This window comes from Anser anser (assembly GCF_964211835.1).
Source record: "Anser anser genome assembly, chromosome: 4".
NCBI classification, from domain to species: domain Eukaryota; kingdom Metazoa; phylum Chordata; class Aves; order Anseriformes; family Anatidae; genus Anser; species Anser anser.
This window is the reverse complement of record NC_139724.1, coordinates 6,163,556-6,180,671: the sequence shown is the minus strand read 5'-3', so window position 1 is coordinate 6,180,671 and position 17,116 is coordinate 6,163,556. Positions and strand designations below refer to the sequence as shown.

General features: G+C 43.9%; 1 protein-coding gene across 10 annotated transcripts in view; it reads right to left on the bottom strand.

Annotated features, from left to right (window-relative positions):
- The window catches only part of LOC310899304 (uncharacterized protein), a 39,296-nt gene that overhangs the window by 14,255 nt on the left and 7,925 nt on the right, over positions 1 to 17,116 (bottom strand). For 5 of the 10 annotated variants that reach the window (XR_014584161.1, XM_083835587.1, XM_083835586.1 and 2 more), the window contains one exon: positions 14,554 to 14,627. Coding sequence is in view for 4 of the 10 variants with exons in the window: in XM_083835587.1 (XP_083691713.1) it covers positions 14,554 to 14,627 (74 nt within the window). In the remaining 6 variants the exon portion in view is untranslated. The other 5 variants (XR_014584162.1, XR_014584166.1, XR_014584163.1 and 2 more) reach the window with 5 other exon arrangements.

Sequence of the window (17,116 nt, the reverse complement as noted above, 5' to 3'; positions counted from 1 at the left end):
CTCTTTTTCATTTAGGTCATTTATCTATTTAATGGAAACTGTATAGAAAAATTATGATAAAAAATTACACGAGAGATATATTACTTTTTAAATCACTATCATTACCCCATCCCAGCCAATGTGACATTCGGGAAAGAGCCCGATATTCATTTTATTTATACTTTTGTCACCTCCCTGAGATTCCCAACAGCTGGAATCTCTAAACTCGATCAGTCAGCCCTAATATAAAAAGAGACCATGAAGCCAACATGAGAAGGAAAAAAAAATGTGCTGCAAGAGAAATTCAAGATTTTTGAGGACTCGGCTTCTCGCAGGTGTTGAAAAGAGATTCAAAGCAATTTTCAAAGGGGCTTTAAAAAGACCAGTGCCTGACAGGACTGGGCTTGCTTACCCCCTCTCATTTTTCTGGAACTCCTCTCGGCTGAAGCCTCCCTTCCTCCAGCCCCAGCCGGGGCTGTAGGGGCGCGATGGGCTGGAGGGGGCCTTTCACAGCTCCTGGGACGGCGGTCTGGAGAAACAGCTTCACAGCCCTTCTAAACCAAACACCTGGGAGACGACTGTTTGTAGTCGCAATGATTTAACAGTTTAATGAAAAATGGAATGACCTGAGCGAGCCTCGGCCCATCCCAGCTTCCCGTATCACAGTAAGCCCTTTAAAATGGAGCAAAAACTCCCCGTTCTTCAGTCGGAAAGGCCTCCCGCAGGAAAAGCTCGTTTTTACACAGGTTTTAATCCACGGGCAGAGGTGCTGCTACTGCAGCTTGCTACAGCAGATAACTCTCCTGTTTCCAATCCTCCTTTATCTGGCTCGCGTTTTCCACACCTCCACCCGCTCCGGCGGGTGCTTTGTTCTCCAGACGATTGTTTTTGCAGAGGGCGAAGAGAGGCTGGAGCAGGCAGGAGGCATCTTCCACACTCGCTTTTCTTTCCCAGGTGGCTCCCACTTTTTTCCTCTCCCCACTGCACTTTGTGTGCAGGGGGAACGAGGCTAAAGAGGCCTTTAAAACGTAGCAGGGAACTGCCATGGTGATTTCAAGATGGAGCACGCAATTGCTATTTTTGATTGTGTTAACCCAGCCGTAATTATGTAATTATCCACAAAAATTTAGTCAGAGTTTTGCATATCTAAATCATTAACTTTAACAATTGACAGGCTGCTTTGATTAGTATTTTCACAGACTAGCATAGCATACATTTGTCAGCTTTCCTATGATTACTTGTAATTTGGAATTTGTTTATGCAAAATGTTTTTATTGCTTGTTTGGGGGGGAGGGAAAAAAAGGAGGGCAGAGCAGACATGTTTATCCTGTCAGGAGAATCCTACAGAACTTACCAGGGTTGCTGCAAATGTATTTTTGCTGTGCGTTAGCGGCATTAATTTGATGAACCGATACAGAAAACATTGGCTTGTGTTTGTTAATGGGAACAAGAACTGTGGGTGAGCACCACTTGCCACACAATCTCTTTGATTTTTACATCAAAATTTAGGTAAATGAATTCAGAAGCACCTAGCACTTTATGTAACACCATATTTTACATCTATTGCTTTCCAAAAACAATACTGATGCACCGTGCAATCAGTGTAAACATTTTAAAACACTGCTTGTGTCAAATACAATAACGCCAGCTCAGCCTTTTCATTCAACATGGTAATCGATACCATAATTTAAGATGCAGTTTATTAAGCCAAGCAATAATAAATGAGTCCATCCTGCACCTGCTAGCAGATCTCTTTCTGCGCTAAGCTCTCTGAAAGACAAATCTGAAAGCTACACAGTTCGTTCTTCACAAGGCAAACCCTCACGCAGCAGAACTGTGTTGACATGAGGTCCTGCAATGACTCTCCCATCCCGTGCTGTGGAGACTGGAGATTCCCAAGCTATGGAGGTGAAGGGCCTGAAAGGTTTCGCTTTCTTGCTCTGCTTCCCAAGTATAGACCACACAGACAAAATGCATCTTAAAACAACACGCGCACTACCTCTAGACATTTTTGTTGGATCAGTGTCGCCATTTTGCTGTGGCTGGTGGGCACAGCTCTTTTGCTGGTTGCTGGGGAATCCAGGTAAGATCAGTTCGTGCCTTGCATCACCACTACTTCTTCCAAGCCTTGCAGCACTAATAGTCTTTGTGTCATCCTCCGTTGTACAAGCCGTTAAAAAATTGGGTGAACTCACCGCTTTTTGTGAAAATGCTCCAGTCCAGCAGCCTCCACCTGACTAGTTCATCACCATTCACGCTTCTGCGCGGAGCAAGGGAAGCATGCCTTGACTTGAAATCCAATGACAGATTGTGATTTATGATTTCATCTGCCCCACGGTAGTTGCAGTGTGATAACTGTGGTTAAAACTTGCCCATTTCCTAGATGATCATCGGGCCTCCCTGTGATGGGCACTGTATAAATGCAGGCAATGAAAATCCCATGTATGCCTAATAACCTTACCTAGCTAGGCTTTAGTCTTCTCCATCAAAAGAGGAGTTCTGCTTCAGAGGCTCATTAACAATTAATGTGAAAGACAGATAGATAAGATTTTTGTTTTTTTTTTTAACCTAAATCCTTTCCTACATATATAAATAAATGCCATGCTCTCATTAGTAGATTATCTGAGCCCCATCACTCAGCACTCTCTGCTCAGGTATCTGATGCTTGGCTTTAAAATCTTGCTTCCTAGGTGTAGCTGACTGCTGGCATATTCACTGCATCAGCTCTCCGAAGGTTGGCTCGCTGCTTGGAATTCATGGGGAGCAGCCCCGTCTGTCTTTGTAGGAATTTTGGCTGCATGACTGAGTACATGAAAATCAGGGAAGCCAGAAGAAAAGAATGATCTGTTACCTGAGTTTCTTTTGCCATTTGAAATCCACTGGAAGAGAGGCATCTTTGTAGCACAAGCTGTTGGCAACTCCTCTCTCCAGAGCATATCATCAGTCCCAAGCTTGCAGTCTTTTATTCTTTTAATTTTAATTGGTAGCTTCTGCCTAGGAACCAGTTGGGAATTGAATTGCCTGTGTGTTCCCCATGCTCCGGAGCAATTGCCTGTATATTCCGTGTGCCTCCGAGCAGTTGCCAGCCCGCTCCTCGTGCTTCCCAGTAAATGCCAGTAATCTGTGCGCTGGTGTGTAAAACTTACAGTACTTGATTACGTCAGGAAAGAGAACAGCACAAAATACAGTGCGTGCTGCTATTTTCGCGTTAGCTTAGTGTATGTGCTCTTACCCAGCCTTCAGCCACAGCACTGTGAGAGCAGCTCAGCTGGGGTGAGGGATGAGAGGCACCTTTCGAGGCCCTGGACTTGCACCAGTTTATTGCACCCCTGTCTACACCTCGCCTGCCCATCCTGCTAACGCTGACACTAAGACAGCTTTGCACTGGCATCATCCATACAACAGGATTAACATCTCCCCGAGGGTTCGCTGCTGCACAGTCACTGTTTCCCCATGAAGGTGAATAGTCTCAGGTTCTGTGTACCCTATAGCCTCTTCTCCTTCAGCCAGGTAAAAGCAGAAGCAGGCTAGGCTGGCTGGCAGGGATGAACAGAAGCCATTAATTAAACAGCTCACCTCTCAGGCGCAGAATGGAAGGATAGGAAACTTGACTCGTCTATAATGCGCTCTCCCTATCAGCACAGCTCTCCAAGCAAATGAGAGAAAGACAGCAGTGACTCACTTCCTCCAACATTAGACTGACAGAGGGAAGGAAATGTTACTCTCCAAACCACCAAATCCTAAGCAGGACTCCTGTCAGAGTAAAGCTCTCATTACGTATCACTCTAGACTGAGCCTGAAGGCCAGACAAGGCATACAGAACCAAAAGGACATTCCTAACATTTGTTTATCGAGGGCTGCAGTTGTTCACAGAAACCAAAGTACAACAGATTGGCTAAGTACCGTTCAGAGACTGACCACCAGACACGAGTCTCTGTGAGTCAAGCAGTTTCCCATCCCTTATCAGAAAAGTCAGCCAGAGCTGTCGAGTGTTTCCTCCAGGTCATGGGGATACATTAGTTTTCTTCTGACTCCTCTGCATCCTTCTCTGTAATGTCAGGTCCCCTCCTTCCCTGCGTGTAACATTTTTTATGAGACTACTCCATCAGCTCATCCCTTTACTTCTCTTACCTCCAATTCAGTTGCCTCCCAACCTACCCCACGACAGGCTGCAGGTTCCCAAGCTATTAGTGCCCCTGTAATGCAACCTTTCTTTGGCCCCATACTGTTTTGAAATCTCTTCCACTCTCCTAATGCCCGGAGCTTCCCTACTTGAGTGTACTCTGAAGGGACAGAGCCTCAGTAGATCCTCAGAGCCTCAGGAGCAGCAAGGGTCCTTCTTCTCCCTCAAGGGCTAACCCCATGATGTTATTGCTTATGGTTTCCTTTGTTAGCCAGGACCCAGAGCTCCGATGGGTTATCTATATAAACAAAGCTATTGTCATAAAGAGATACTGTGGTAAGGCAGTTATGCTCATTTCTTAGTATAACCTGAACCTTCTGGAGCCATTCGTTAATGGCTAGTTCCAGTGTGAGTCCAAATGTTCTCCCTTTAAATGGTTTGGCCCCAGTGGGCTCGGATTAGTTTCAGTAGTGTACAAAGAAGGTCCTGAGTCACACCCTAATTCTTCACTCTGCATTGAGTAACGCTGCAGTAGTCCCTTGAACGGGCTGGCATGAGTTGTGTGGATTCCAGCTTCTTCACTCCCCAGATTCCTTCCTTCCACAGAGCGGGGAGCTGTCTCACCCTGCTTTACGGAGCTCGCTGCCTCCCTGCATTCATCAGGGTGAGGCTCCTTTCATTTCCTGCTGCTTTATCCCCCTTTGCTCACAGGAGAAGAGCATCTGGCATTTCTCTAGGTACACTGCTGTAATGTTCCTGCTTCTCCTCCCTGTGACATGAGTAAAAGGCTTGCTGAGAAGAAGGGATGGTACAGGAACAGACTTACTCTCCTTCACCCATCTGCTTAGCCAAGCAAAGACCAAGACTGGCTCTCTGTTAGGCTTAATTTTACCACGACTGGTGAAACCCTGTAATAATTACAAGCTTCCTCTTCACTTTTGTGTGGTGTACTGCACAGTAAAATAATCCAAGTTAAGTATCCACTTTTAGCCATCCTTTTTGAAGGAAAACATTTGTCAATTTCTTACTCCCATTCCCCTGCACCTCAGCCCCACATTTCTGTTCAATTATACTGCAGTGGAGTTAAAAACGTAAAGCAAGACATTCCTCACGAGAGGTCCTGAGGCATACAGGTACAATACAAAGCATCGCTCTGGCAGTAACGTTGTTCAGGAGCCATTCTACTAGTTTCCATCAGTGGGAGTGCCTGGAACCATCCGAAGGATAATCTGATGTTAAAACGGGGCATATGCCCACTTCTGTGTGCAGCATACACCGTACCCTAGGAGCAAATACACACACTAAACTCTGAACCACTGGCGTGTCACAGCCCAGGCAGCGAGGGGGTTACCTGGGCACTGCCAGCCAAGCTGCCTTCAATGAAGCAACGCTGAGCTCTGAACCCTTCCTCCTAAGAACCACAGCTGAAACTCTCCCAGTTTCTAATGCACTGACCGATCTCTCTCCCCCCTTCTCTTCCATACACTTAAAAGGAATTGTCTTTTCTCCTCCACGAAATTCAGGAAAGCAGGGATCTATCTTTTCTTGCCAGCAGAAAAAGTGAGGGCTGTCAAGACACCTAAATCTGATCGTCTTCCCCGTACTAGTGGGGTTTTGTAGGGTGGTCACTGTATAAAAAACACGTGAAAAGGAGCTATTTAAGCCCATGTAAATCATATTCACTGACATGTAATCGCACCCATCACTCCTAAATGACACGCCAGTCCAAAAAGCGGGGCACTAGATCCTTCCACCGTGACCCAAATGAATACTAACTTACCCTCCTGGCACCTTGAGGGAGCTGCATGCCCCTCAGCCCAGCAGAGGCCACAGGATGGGACTCGTCAGCGTTAGCAGAACCCACCGCAGCAGCGTTTGCAATGTTGTTCAAACGTTTCTCAGCTGACAGTGCCCTTCATTTATAGTTAACGATAATGTGACAGCCTATTCTCCTGGTGCGCTGTCTAACCACACACAAAATCCTGCCTGTGCCTCAGACTGGGATCCTGTTTTTATCGGAGTAGACATGTGCACTGAGGCTTTAACCAGCAGCTGAGAAGGGGTTTTAGCGTGAGATTTTCAAACCTGTCTCAGGTATTTAGAAGCACAAATTGCAGTGAAAGACTAATTGAGCTGTGCTTCTAAATCCCCCAGGTGCTACTGAAAATCTCTTCCCTAATAACCCGGAATCTCCTAAAGAAGAAACCTCATCGAACTTAGATGGGTATGCAGATCCGAGGGTTAAGATTTTGAAAATCGCTCTGTACGGGCTTAACTCCCATTGACTTCAGTGGGAACAGAGTTAAGTTGACACTGAGCCTTTCTGAAAATTCCCCTCCAGGTGTGTTTTCTCCATTTGAATTTGAATAATCTGTTAACTGCTGAGATTGCTGTTCGATTTATCAGTGTGAAGAATTTTGCAGGAGTTTTTCCCCTTAATTTCCGATGAAATGACACTCAAAAAACTGTAGCATATCATCACAAAAACTCTATCTGCTAAATCTACAGAAGGAAATACATTTATTTGCTGCATGCTTGCTGTTATTATTATTTATACTTTGGCAAAACACAGGAACTGAAAGCACAGACGTTATTGTGGGAGGTGCTGTTCAGTCTGTTAAAATATTTGCACGATACACAGTCAAGCTGTCTAACTTAATGCTAATAGCCAGACTCTGGAGTAACCCAAGAATCCTAATGAATATCCCCAGTAGGTGTAATTATACAGCGGCATTTCACTTACTACTTCACCTCCTTGCAGACATTTTCAGGAGACAGGGATTTCCTTCAACTCCCTTGAATGTTTTAGTTTACCTTTCAAATTAGCCCTACTTACAAGAGTGAGGAAAGATATTTTTAAATGTTGGCCTGTCCTTCACTGCAGATTTGCAGGCTGCATTTACTCTCTGTGGTGGGAGAAACAAAAGCTTTTAGGGGTACAAACAGGATTCACTGTTGATTCAGAAAACAAATTAGGGCCCAAACTTTGCTTCTGGGATGCAGGCATTAATAATATGAATAAAAGTGAATATACAGCAAGGAGCCATCCATTTTACAACAGTGTCACAAAGGACAGTCTCCATGCCCCAGATTCCTTCTGAGAAAAAAATAGCTGTGCTAACACCACCCGCAAACAACACGATAACCACTTCTTTGTTCCCACCAAAGATACAACAGCAGAATCCTGTAGGAGAAGTCATCTGATATGTCAGCTCATTAAATTAGTCAGAATGGGTGAATGGGGAAGAGGAATATACCATTGTAATGTATGTTAATTAACAAATGCTATAAGAGAGGCATTTAAATGTATGAAAATGAATATTAATGAGATGAAAACACCTAATTATTGTGCATCTAATGGTATTATCGAGAAAAGGCCTAATTGTCATGCATCTAAGGCAACAGTACAAATCTTCAGACACAAAGATTCACCGTACATATAGATCATATTATGACTTTAACTATGGGCATTGCAAAACATCTGCACTGAAACTTGAATTTGTAAATTTCTTTTTTTTTTAATTTCAATTTATTAAAATTGATAGATATCACAAATTCCTTATATCATTGCACACTTCAAAACTGCATGCTTCTTCCTCTTCATGTTTCTGAAACACTATGCTGAAGTGTTTCTCTATTTCTGCATGCATATCTCAATTTTGCAAGAATATCATTAGAAGCAGCGGGCTGCAAACTGGCCTGGAATGAAGTTCTGAGGAATTTTTCATGAAACTGTATGAAGCAAAACTCTGCATGAAAAAAAAAACACCTCAGTCTGCATGAAATTCCTTCCTGCACAGAGGGCTACCAAAGGAGAATCCTGAGCTAAAAATAGTATGGATTCCTGGAATTAAAGACTGCCTCATAATACATATGCATTAGGAAGCTGAAATAAAATTATACAGGCCACTTGAATTCTATTATTTCCTAATTACTCAGTGGTTGGCTTTACAACCTTAATGTTCTTTTAATGTAAGTTTTTCAAGTTTTTTTTTTTTTTCAAATGTAATTGTAGATAGAGAGCCAATCTCTTGACCCCAGCTAGAAGGACAGAGGGAGTTTTGCTTTACAGAGAAATTCCAAAGTGGCCTGGATGTGCGCATACTCCCTGGTTGAGGCTCTAGGGTGTATGGCAGGGACACGTCTAGAAAAGGTTATATTTTAATGACTACTCTCTGCATGGTATTTGCAGTCTCAACATGACTAATATCATTCACACATACAATCAATGAAGTCTTAATCCTGCCATCAAAGCAATTAATGAAAATAGAGCACATTAACGTAGCATTGGAACCAAAAACGATTCCTGAAAGACAGCTCTCTCCTGTCTCAAAACTGAGTTATTAATATGTATATAAGCACCAATGTGACAAGCACTTTAGATGTACCTTGGCATGTATATTTACTGTCACTCAAAATGATTTACAATCCATCCTATTTTATAAAAACTGTATCTTATCCATGCTTCTAATTTTTTTTTTATAAGATTGTTGTATGGAACTGTAAGAAAAATGCTCATGAAACTGAGACACATTATTCTGGTGGATTTACCTTATCCACTAAGCTTTTTATCCTATCAGAGAAAGAAATTAAGTGAGTTTGTACGATTTACTTTTAATAAATCCATGCCACCATCTATTTACCACCCATACTGCTGTAGGTGCTTCCAAACTTTACTAGTAAGTCAAACAGTCTACTCGGTATTGAATTCCACTTGAATGCACTACTTTGGCATCTCCAGATTTCCTGATGTTCCCATTTGCAGGTAAGCACTGCTCTCCTCAACACACTTCCCAACAGAAGGAACAGCAGCAGGTATTTCACATTGCTGCACACGCAGGGGTTCTCGGAGGGCTTTCCCGGCCCTGTACCTACAGCCATCAGAGCACTTCTGCTACCACAACTAGCAGAGGGCAGAACCAATCTGGCAGCAGTGTTCTGCACTGGCTAGGATGCAGCTGGAATTTCAAACTGCGTGTAAGAGTCTCCCAGCGGCTGCATACCCTTGAGTTAACTGCCCTTGAGTTAGGTGTACTACAGGGAGAAGAGCCGTGCTCTAGTGTCTATACACTATACGCTGCCCCACTATACAGGGGAGTTGTTTTGGCATCTGCTGTGTAGTAGGAACTCAGGTTTTGCCTGTACTCTCCCAGCACGCAGATATTTTCAGTAAAAGGCAGCAATGTGCTTCACTTAAGCAATCTCAAGTTAAAAATTTGAATAACAGTGTATTTGCTTGCAAATAGTTCCATTTCTCATTATTTTTCTCTCTTATGTCTATTTGAATCTATAGCGATATATCATACCAAAATGGGTTATGGAGTGTTCCAGTGCATTTCTTACATGTGACCTTTTTTTTTTTTTTTTGCAAGCAAATAGAGTAACTCTATAGTGAAGGCAAACCCTTTAAAAAATAAGAACAAACCCTTGCACTAATGGACTGTAGAATCTGTATACTGCATGGGACAGAGATCGCTGCCTTCAATGGATGAGCAACAACAGCAACTCTGCCAAAACTAAAATGTTGGGGTCCAGGGAAATCTGTTTCAGGTATTGGAAACAGTCCTGCAAGGTGGTTAGCACCCTAACCTGAAGGGAAGCCAGGAAAGAGCTGAGGTAGCCCAGATTTTACAGAAGACATTTGGCCACCAAAAGAAAGCAAAGAACCACAAAAACATATCCACTATAGAAAAAAAATATGCTGTAAATGCAATCTGACAAAAATATAAATATATTTTTTAATGCTTGTTTCACACAGAAAAAAAAAGTTAACCTCCTTTTCAAAAGCTTTACATAGTCAATATTAAACTACTGTGCAGAAGAGCTGAAGATATTGATAGCTGGTAATGCAAACGAGATTGCAGTTAATTGTTAACATCTCCTGGGCTACACTTCCTACGTCCCTGCACAGATGATGAATAAAATTATTTACCTATTCAAGTAATGAGAGCTATGCATTTTGATATCCACATACACTGTAACTCAGACCTCCTCTGAGACCCCTACCTGTAATTAGGAACAGATGTAGGATCTTGTTCCTGAATTGATAAAAACAAATTTCAGCCCTCCTACGATATATGGCACAGTGGCAGAGCTAACGGTGAGAATGCCACTGCCAAAGGACTCTCCTCCGGGCACTGAACCTCATCAGCCACCCTCTGCACAAGAGCCCTGCCACTGCCACTCCAGACATTTCTCGGTGCTTCCCCATCACCGATGCAGGACACTCACTAAAACATTCGCAGGTGACACAGCGAGTGTATACCAGGAAAGTGGCAAGCAGCAGTTATCTGGCTTCACCTCTGATGAGGAAAACCATAGATCCATTCACTCAAAACCATGACAATTCTATAACACACGGAGACTTCTCCATGGTGTAGTCATTTAAAATTAAGCACACACAACATTATGTGCTTCCAGCAACAGTTCTCACAGCTCAGCACAAGCAGCCGGGGAATACTCTTCAAATTATATCACGGGGGAAGCTCAGGATGATGTTCTGTATCACGTATTCATTTTATTCTCCAAATGCCACACCACTGCAGGAAAACATGTCTACTGCAAGCGTTTCACGAACTGCAAGCAGCCACATTTCTTTCTTTTTATCAGCTATTTTAACAGCTGGCTTAAATGACCCAAGGGGTAACCAATAGGTAACTGCCCATTTTCTTGCTCTAGCACGTGGGTGCCGATCCCAAAGCCTGGCAAAGAGGACTGAATGCTCCAGAGAATTTGCCTCTGAAGATGAGGCAGGGTGACCCTACACCAGTCAGACGCATCACTTGGACTACCCCACACGTCCCAGCCCCGTGGGATACTCTGGCAGCAACAGCAAGGCACTGAGGATCTGTGACAGCCCCAATCCATTTACAGCAGCAGGCCTGAAGAGGATCAAAGGAGATGCTGTGATCACATTCACGGAGCGAGACAAGTGAAGCTGCCTTCTTTCATGTTCCTTCCTAGGCCACTAAATGTCCCTCCCTTGATTTACGCTGATCCGGCAGAGTTTATAATTCCCACTGGCTCCTGGCACAGGTGACTAAAATGCAAAGAGAAGGTTGCAGAAGAGCTGCAAACCCCTCCTGTAGGAGACAAATTTGTATTTACTGAGGTCGTCTCAGTACAAGAAAGTTTCACTGCTTTCATTTAAATCTGACTGAAACAATTCAAGTTAAGCTGATGCAAATGCCTTCGTACATCTTTATTTGAGGATGTTAAATGGGGTTTTTCTTGATTTCACAACTAATCTAAATCTAAAAGAAGCGACCGCATGAAATAAGACTGTCCACATCACATTCTGCATTGGTTTAACTCGGCAGGTTTACCAGCCATCTTAGTGCAACTCCCTCATGTATGTGAGGTCTGGAAATACATTCACTCTCCAGCATTACTCTGCTTCACGCCAGGAGAATCTGCAGCTGGAACGGGCTCAGGGGAACTGCAATGACTAGAAATAAAAGGATTGTGGGGGGAATCATAGCTGGTGGGCCCTCCACGGACATTGCCTAAATTAGAGTAATTAATATAGGGGAATGTGTCTGTGCTTCTCAGTAGTTTATAAATGTTACAAAAAGAGAAACGTTTTATATGTCCCCTGATGGGTTTTAAATGTTAATAAATGATGTGCAAGGAGGTATTTTACATCTCTCCATTTAACAGTGAGCTGACAGCTGCAATTATAGGCCAGTCTCCGGCCCCAGCGATCCTTGCAGGAACCTGAGGCGTAATCGGAGTAGCTTTCTTCCAGAATAACGAAGTGCATTGGGACGCTGGCTCAGCATTTCAACATCCAGACACAAAGCCAAGGTGAGATGTTTTTGACACCCTGAAAACTCTCTTTTGCTGTGATATGCACTTGCCAGTCATTGCTGAGACCCACAGCTGCTCTTCCCGTGGCAAGAGCAGCTCTTCCCCTCACAGGTATGGGGAGTGAATGGAGCAAGCAGACAGTTACTTGCTACGTTGCACCTCCGCTGCGAAGTAGAAAAAGAACTGGACCGTACCTGTCACAGCCAGGGCAGCATAGGAAGAAAGTATTGCATGTGTCACTGCATGCTCTTTCAATCAAATCAGCTTTCGGCCAGAAACCCACCAACACTGAATCATTGCAGCGTGCCCTTTGGTACCAGGTTCCTGTACAGGGACAGGGAAATCTGTCCCTGCATCCCCATCTTCACCAGCACGGACAGACAAGGAAGGGCATGCCTGTCCTTCCAAACAGTAGCAAAACGACTGCTCAGTAATGTCCACCCCAGCAGAAAGCCCCACTAGATTTTAGTAAGCTCTTCCCACGTGCCCTACCCAACCCTCATCAGTAGAACTGAGCCTCTTTGAAGTTTAAGGAAGCTCAAAACAGTATTTTAGTTAATTATGTTTCAGGTTGCAACCTTAGTTGCAAAGTAACAGCAGAAGGAGAAGAATCAGCGCTCACAACACTGTATTCTTGCTCGTCTGTATATTTTCAACCTCCCCTTTTTCTTACCTGAAAAGCAACCTTTGGTCCTGATCCTTAAACTGGCCGCAGTTCACTGTTGTTAGTGTACACTTTCATTAGTCCTACAAATCACTGAGGTGCTGCCTAATGCAGCATACAGCTCTTTTAAGGCACTGACTTAGCCCACGCTATCAGCAATGTTTCACTCCGTGGGTGTTGCACCCCATTGACAACAAAAGGAAACAGAGACTCTGATTGAAACCAAGCAGAACTGTGAGCAACACCCTGCATTTTCACTACCTCATCCCAAAGGCAGGGGAATCTGTTTTACAATTCTATTACAATCCCACAAGATAGTATTTTTATTTTGCCACTGACAAATTCTTGCTTTCTTATATTTTAGAATGGCAGAAGACTACAGCGTAATATACTTGATTTATTAAAAAAAAAAAAATACTTTTCCCACACCATGCTTTTTACATAAACAGTTGTAAAGTAATTGGTTTCTTTCATCCTCCCCCTTCTGGTGTCAGACAACACTGGTGAAAAACGGGCAAGTTCAATTATTAGAATTATAGTTTTCTATAATTCTATATAGTTTTCTGGCTCCAAAACTGCACCTCAGCGAAGCTCAGAAGAAATCCTAGGTTGTAAGAGCAAGGTTTGTTTCCGATGTGGAAAGACTTTGGTTAACATTTTCACGGTAGTCACGCTGCATGCAATTGTATGCAAACATCACTAGACATCTATCACTTACATATTTCTTTTGTTTTGCACAAAGATTTCTTAGTTGTGTCTTAGGAATGGATCTTGTCTACTCCTGCTAAGGTCCAGGCCTTTAGTACAGAGCTTCTGGGACTAAGTCACAGCTTTCTTCAGCTGCTATCCGGTTGGTTATTTCTTCTGGTTTGCATTAGTTTGTATATAAATGGTTGTGACTGCCCTTTCATTCTTCAGAGCTCTGCTGCTACTGATTATGGACGGGTTTCTAGAGCTTTTGAACATCAGAGGCCACATGTTAACACCCAGTTTGTCTTACGCATCACGTTCATCTCATTCTCTGTGGTGTATGTCAAGCACCTTCTTCATATTAAGTCAAATAATATCGGCTTGGCTACAACAGCCATCATTTATGATGAAGCATGACTGTAGGTTATTGTATTTGTCTCTCTGGTTATTATAATTGCCCGTTAATTAAAGTTAGCTAACCAAATAGTGCTAGAAGCAGCACTACCATATGGCTAGACACATCTCCACAAAATGATGGCTGCCGGCACCGAAACACGGCTTGACAGCTGAAAGCCACAAGGCTGGGGTAAAGGATTTCCATTGAGAGACCCCACCCAGGGCACAGCCAGGTACTGGAGGCTGCGATGCTAGGAGGGATGCCTGCGTGGTCCTCCCTCCTTCCAAAGGCAAATCCTGCAGGTGCTGGGTGTTACCCCTCACAGGACCGGACCCCCCCAGTCAGCCAGGCCTCATAGAAGCAGCACTTACAGCCTCTGTTGCCTTCCTACCTCTAATGCAGGAGGGAAAAACAGCATTGTGCATACCTCCTTGAAAGATTGCCAATCCCTGCAGCTAGGAGATGAAGTAATATGATAAGGAAGGCCAAGAGCAGTTCAACAGAGAGTGCTAGATCTTCTTAGCCCTCATTATTGTGTGGACCCATCTAGCCAGCTGCTGTTCTACTGTCAGCTACAGCCAATATTCAAGACCAACAAACAGATTACAAATCCCCTCTCAGCTGCAATCTATTCTTCATGTTATACCACCTCGGTGACAATCACAGAATGCGCCCTAAGAGAGTCTCACTCATGGGCAATCAAATTAAAGTCATTCGGCAATGGCTTGTGTGCTGAAACACATCAACATTGTACCTGTCTTGTATTTGAAAGAGGGATATTTTTCTACAGGGAAAAGTTATTTGCCGCTGCCTTGACTGATTTGGCAATTTCTCTGTTTATCAATATCTCACAATTCTTGCACATTTACAAAATACAGTAATACTACTTACCACCTTATGGGCCGCTGCGAGGCATAATTCTTTAGTCCTTCTGAAGCTCTCAGAGATCCTCCAAAGGATGCAATCTGGAAATAAAATGATCGTTAGCATTAGTACATGTGGGGGTTTTACTATATTCATCTCCGTTCTCCATTAGATAAATGACTATATTTGGGGTTTGGAGTTTGCTCTTTTGTGCATGCATGAGGGCAAAAACTGACCACATTTTGGTACACCTCAGTGGTACCAGGAATCACACTACCCTTACCAGTGCTTTTTTATTTTTTTCTCTAGAACAATATCTTAGAAATTAATTTAAAAATAGAAACCTCACTAGACAAAGTTTGTGGGCCTGACGAAAACACCGAAATGGTATGCTCCCATGACATGAAAGACGTAACAGGTGAATTTATACATTCACCGTGCAGCAGTAGGCAGTGCTAGACACCTGATGAAGGTGACCTGAACTGTTGCTTGGACACTGTTTCTTTCCTTTGGCTACCCAGAGAACCCACACCAACTAAGATCACTAGGTATGTCATTAGGATGCCTATAACAACAGGAGGTTAGTACAGTCCCCAAAACCAATGGAAATTGCAAATTCAAACCTACTCCAAACCAGACAGAGTGCCTCCACACAGCTGAATGCCTCCACGGAAATGTGCTCCCAGAGTATGCTCTCCCTTGGAAATGAGCACATTTCAATTCAGGAGCGCCTAGCTGGATTTCCACCCCTGCCACAAAACTCCAGCATGGCCCTGAGCAAACAGCAGATGAGGCATTTTCAGGCACCCAGACTGCAGGTAGGGAACCTGCATCTCCTGGAAGCCACTCCTCCTATCTCCAGCTTTGAAAACTCCTTTCAATCCCTCCCTGTCCCCGCAAAACGGGGGCAATATTTTCTCTCCTTTCTCTCCCTGTTTGCTGTCTGCTTAGTCTGGGACTTCCTGTGGATTGCATCCATCTCTCCTATGGCGTACAAACGGGGTGTTTAATACAGTGGGCACTGATCTTAGCCCCTCCAGGCACTAAGAGAAAGCAAAACAAACACAGCAATGACACCTCAACTGTGGCAATTGTGAATCTACATGCTGCTCACACAGACAGAGAAAAGCAGTCCACTTTCATCCCCCTAGTACACTATTTGAAGTGCAGGTCTTTGTTGAACAGGCCCCTGAGTTTAAAAATTGCCCTTCTGGGCCTCCATGCTTCTTGTCCCTCAGCAATTTCAATATATATTTATTCATTACAAGGAAACTGGGGGGGAGGTTGTAATTAAGTCCTCCTGCTCCACTTTTTTTTTTTTTTTTACCAGAAACTTGACTCAAAACAGGTTTTTAGTCCAAGAATTGAGATCTATTTTCTAATGCATGCTTTATGCATTTCTAGACCTCACCTAGATTAGAAGTGGATGAGCCAAAGCAAACACACGTGCACACAAACACACAGTGCTAGGTGCGTTTTTCTGTGTGTGAGTGCAAAAAAAAAAAGACAGAGTGAGTTTGCTTTCCCTGTACTTCTGCATCTGTAAGCAAGGAGGCTTGAAAACCTTGCAAAGAAACTCTGTTCCCTTGAGAATTCCTGCCTAGCTCTCTGCAGACTGAAGCAGCAGTCTCTGGCTACTGTGCACGGGAATCCCAGGATTTTGGCACAGTTTTAGCATCAGCATCATTAGAAACATTGATTTATTTTAATTGCCACCTTGTACCCTGTACCGCCACATGCAGTCAGAATGTCAATTCTTTATCAATGTGCGCGGTTGACATGGAAACAGATCAGCTGAAATGGAAGCAATAAGAAAAAAACGTGTTGCTCCTCTAAGTTATACTTAGAAGTGGTAAATCTGTTGTGTGTGCTACAGCAGATTTAAATACTCAATAAACTACACCGAAGAAATAAACAACTATTTGGGGTGACAGTCATTTTAGTTGTTTACATCATCGACTGCATTTAGGAAAGCTCCAGTGTTACTATGGAAACCACTTTTGCTTAAACGTAGTTGTGGACGCACTTTAGGTATGATCTAAATTAACTGAAGATGGAGGCACAAATCCTGGGGGGGGGGGGAAAGAGCTGAAGGAGCGACTGGCGGCTCCCTGTCAGCCCTCCCCGGCGGGGGGACAGGCACAGCGGTCCGTAGCTGAGACCCCTCGGCTTGTCCCTGTCTACGCTCCCAGCGAGGACCTGAGGCAGCTGAGAGGCTGCACAGGTTTAGGGTTTAAAGATAACAGAGACGCAGAGCTGCTTATCATCCCCACGCAGCTCGTAACGCACCCCAGGGCCACTCGTTCTCTCCCTCCGGTCACCAAAGGGGTGGTGGTGAGAACAGGAGCCTGCAAGAGGCCCGCTCCCCACCTCTGGCAGAGTTTGGGGCTTTCCTCTGTGGGATCTCTCCCCACAAAAGAGGAGAGCTGCAGGAAGGTGAATCTGTTGCAGAAGCCTTCTGCCAAAATCCGCGACTCGGAGCGGCCACTGCCTCATGATTAACTTCACAGAGCTAAGAAACTGTCCTAAAAGATGCAGCACAGACCTTTGACCAACACCACATTTCCACTAGAAAGATTAAATCTCTGTG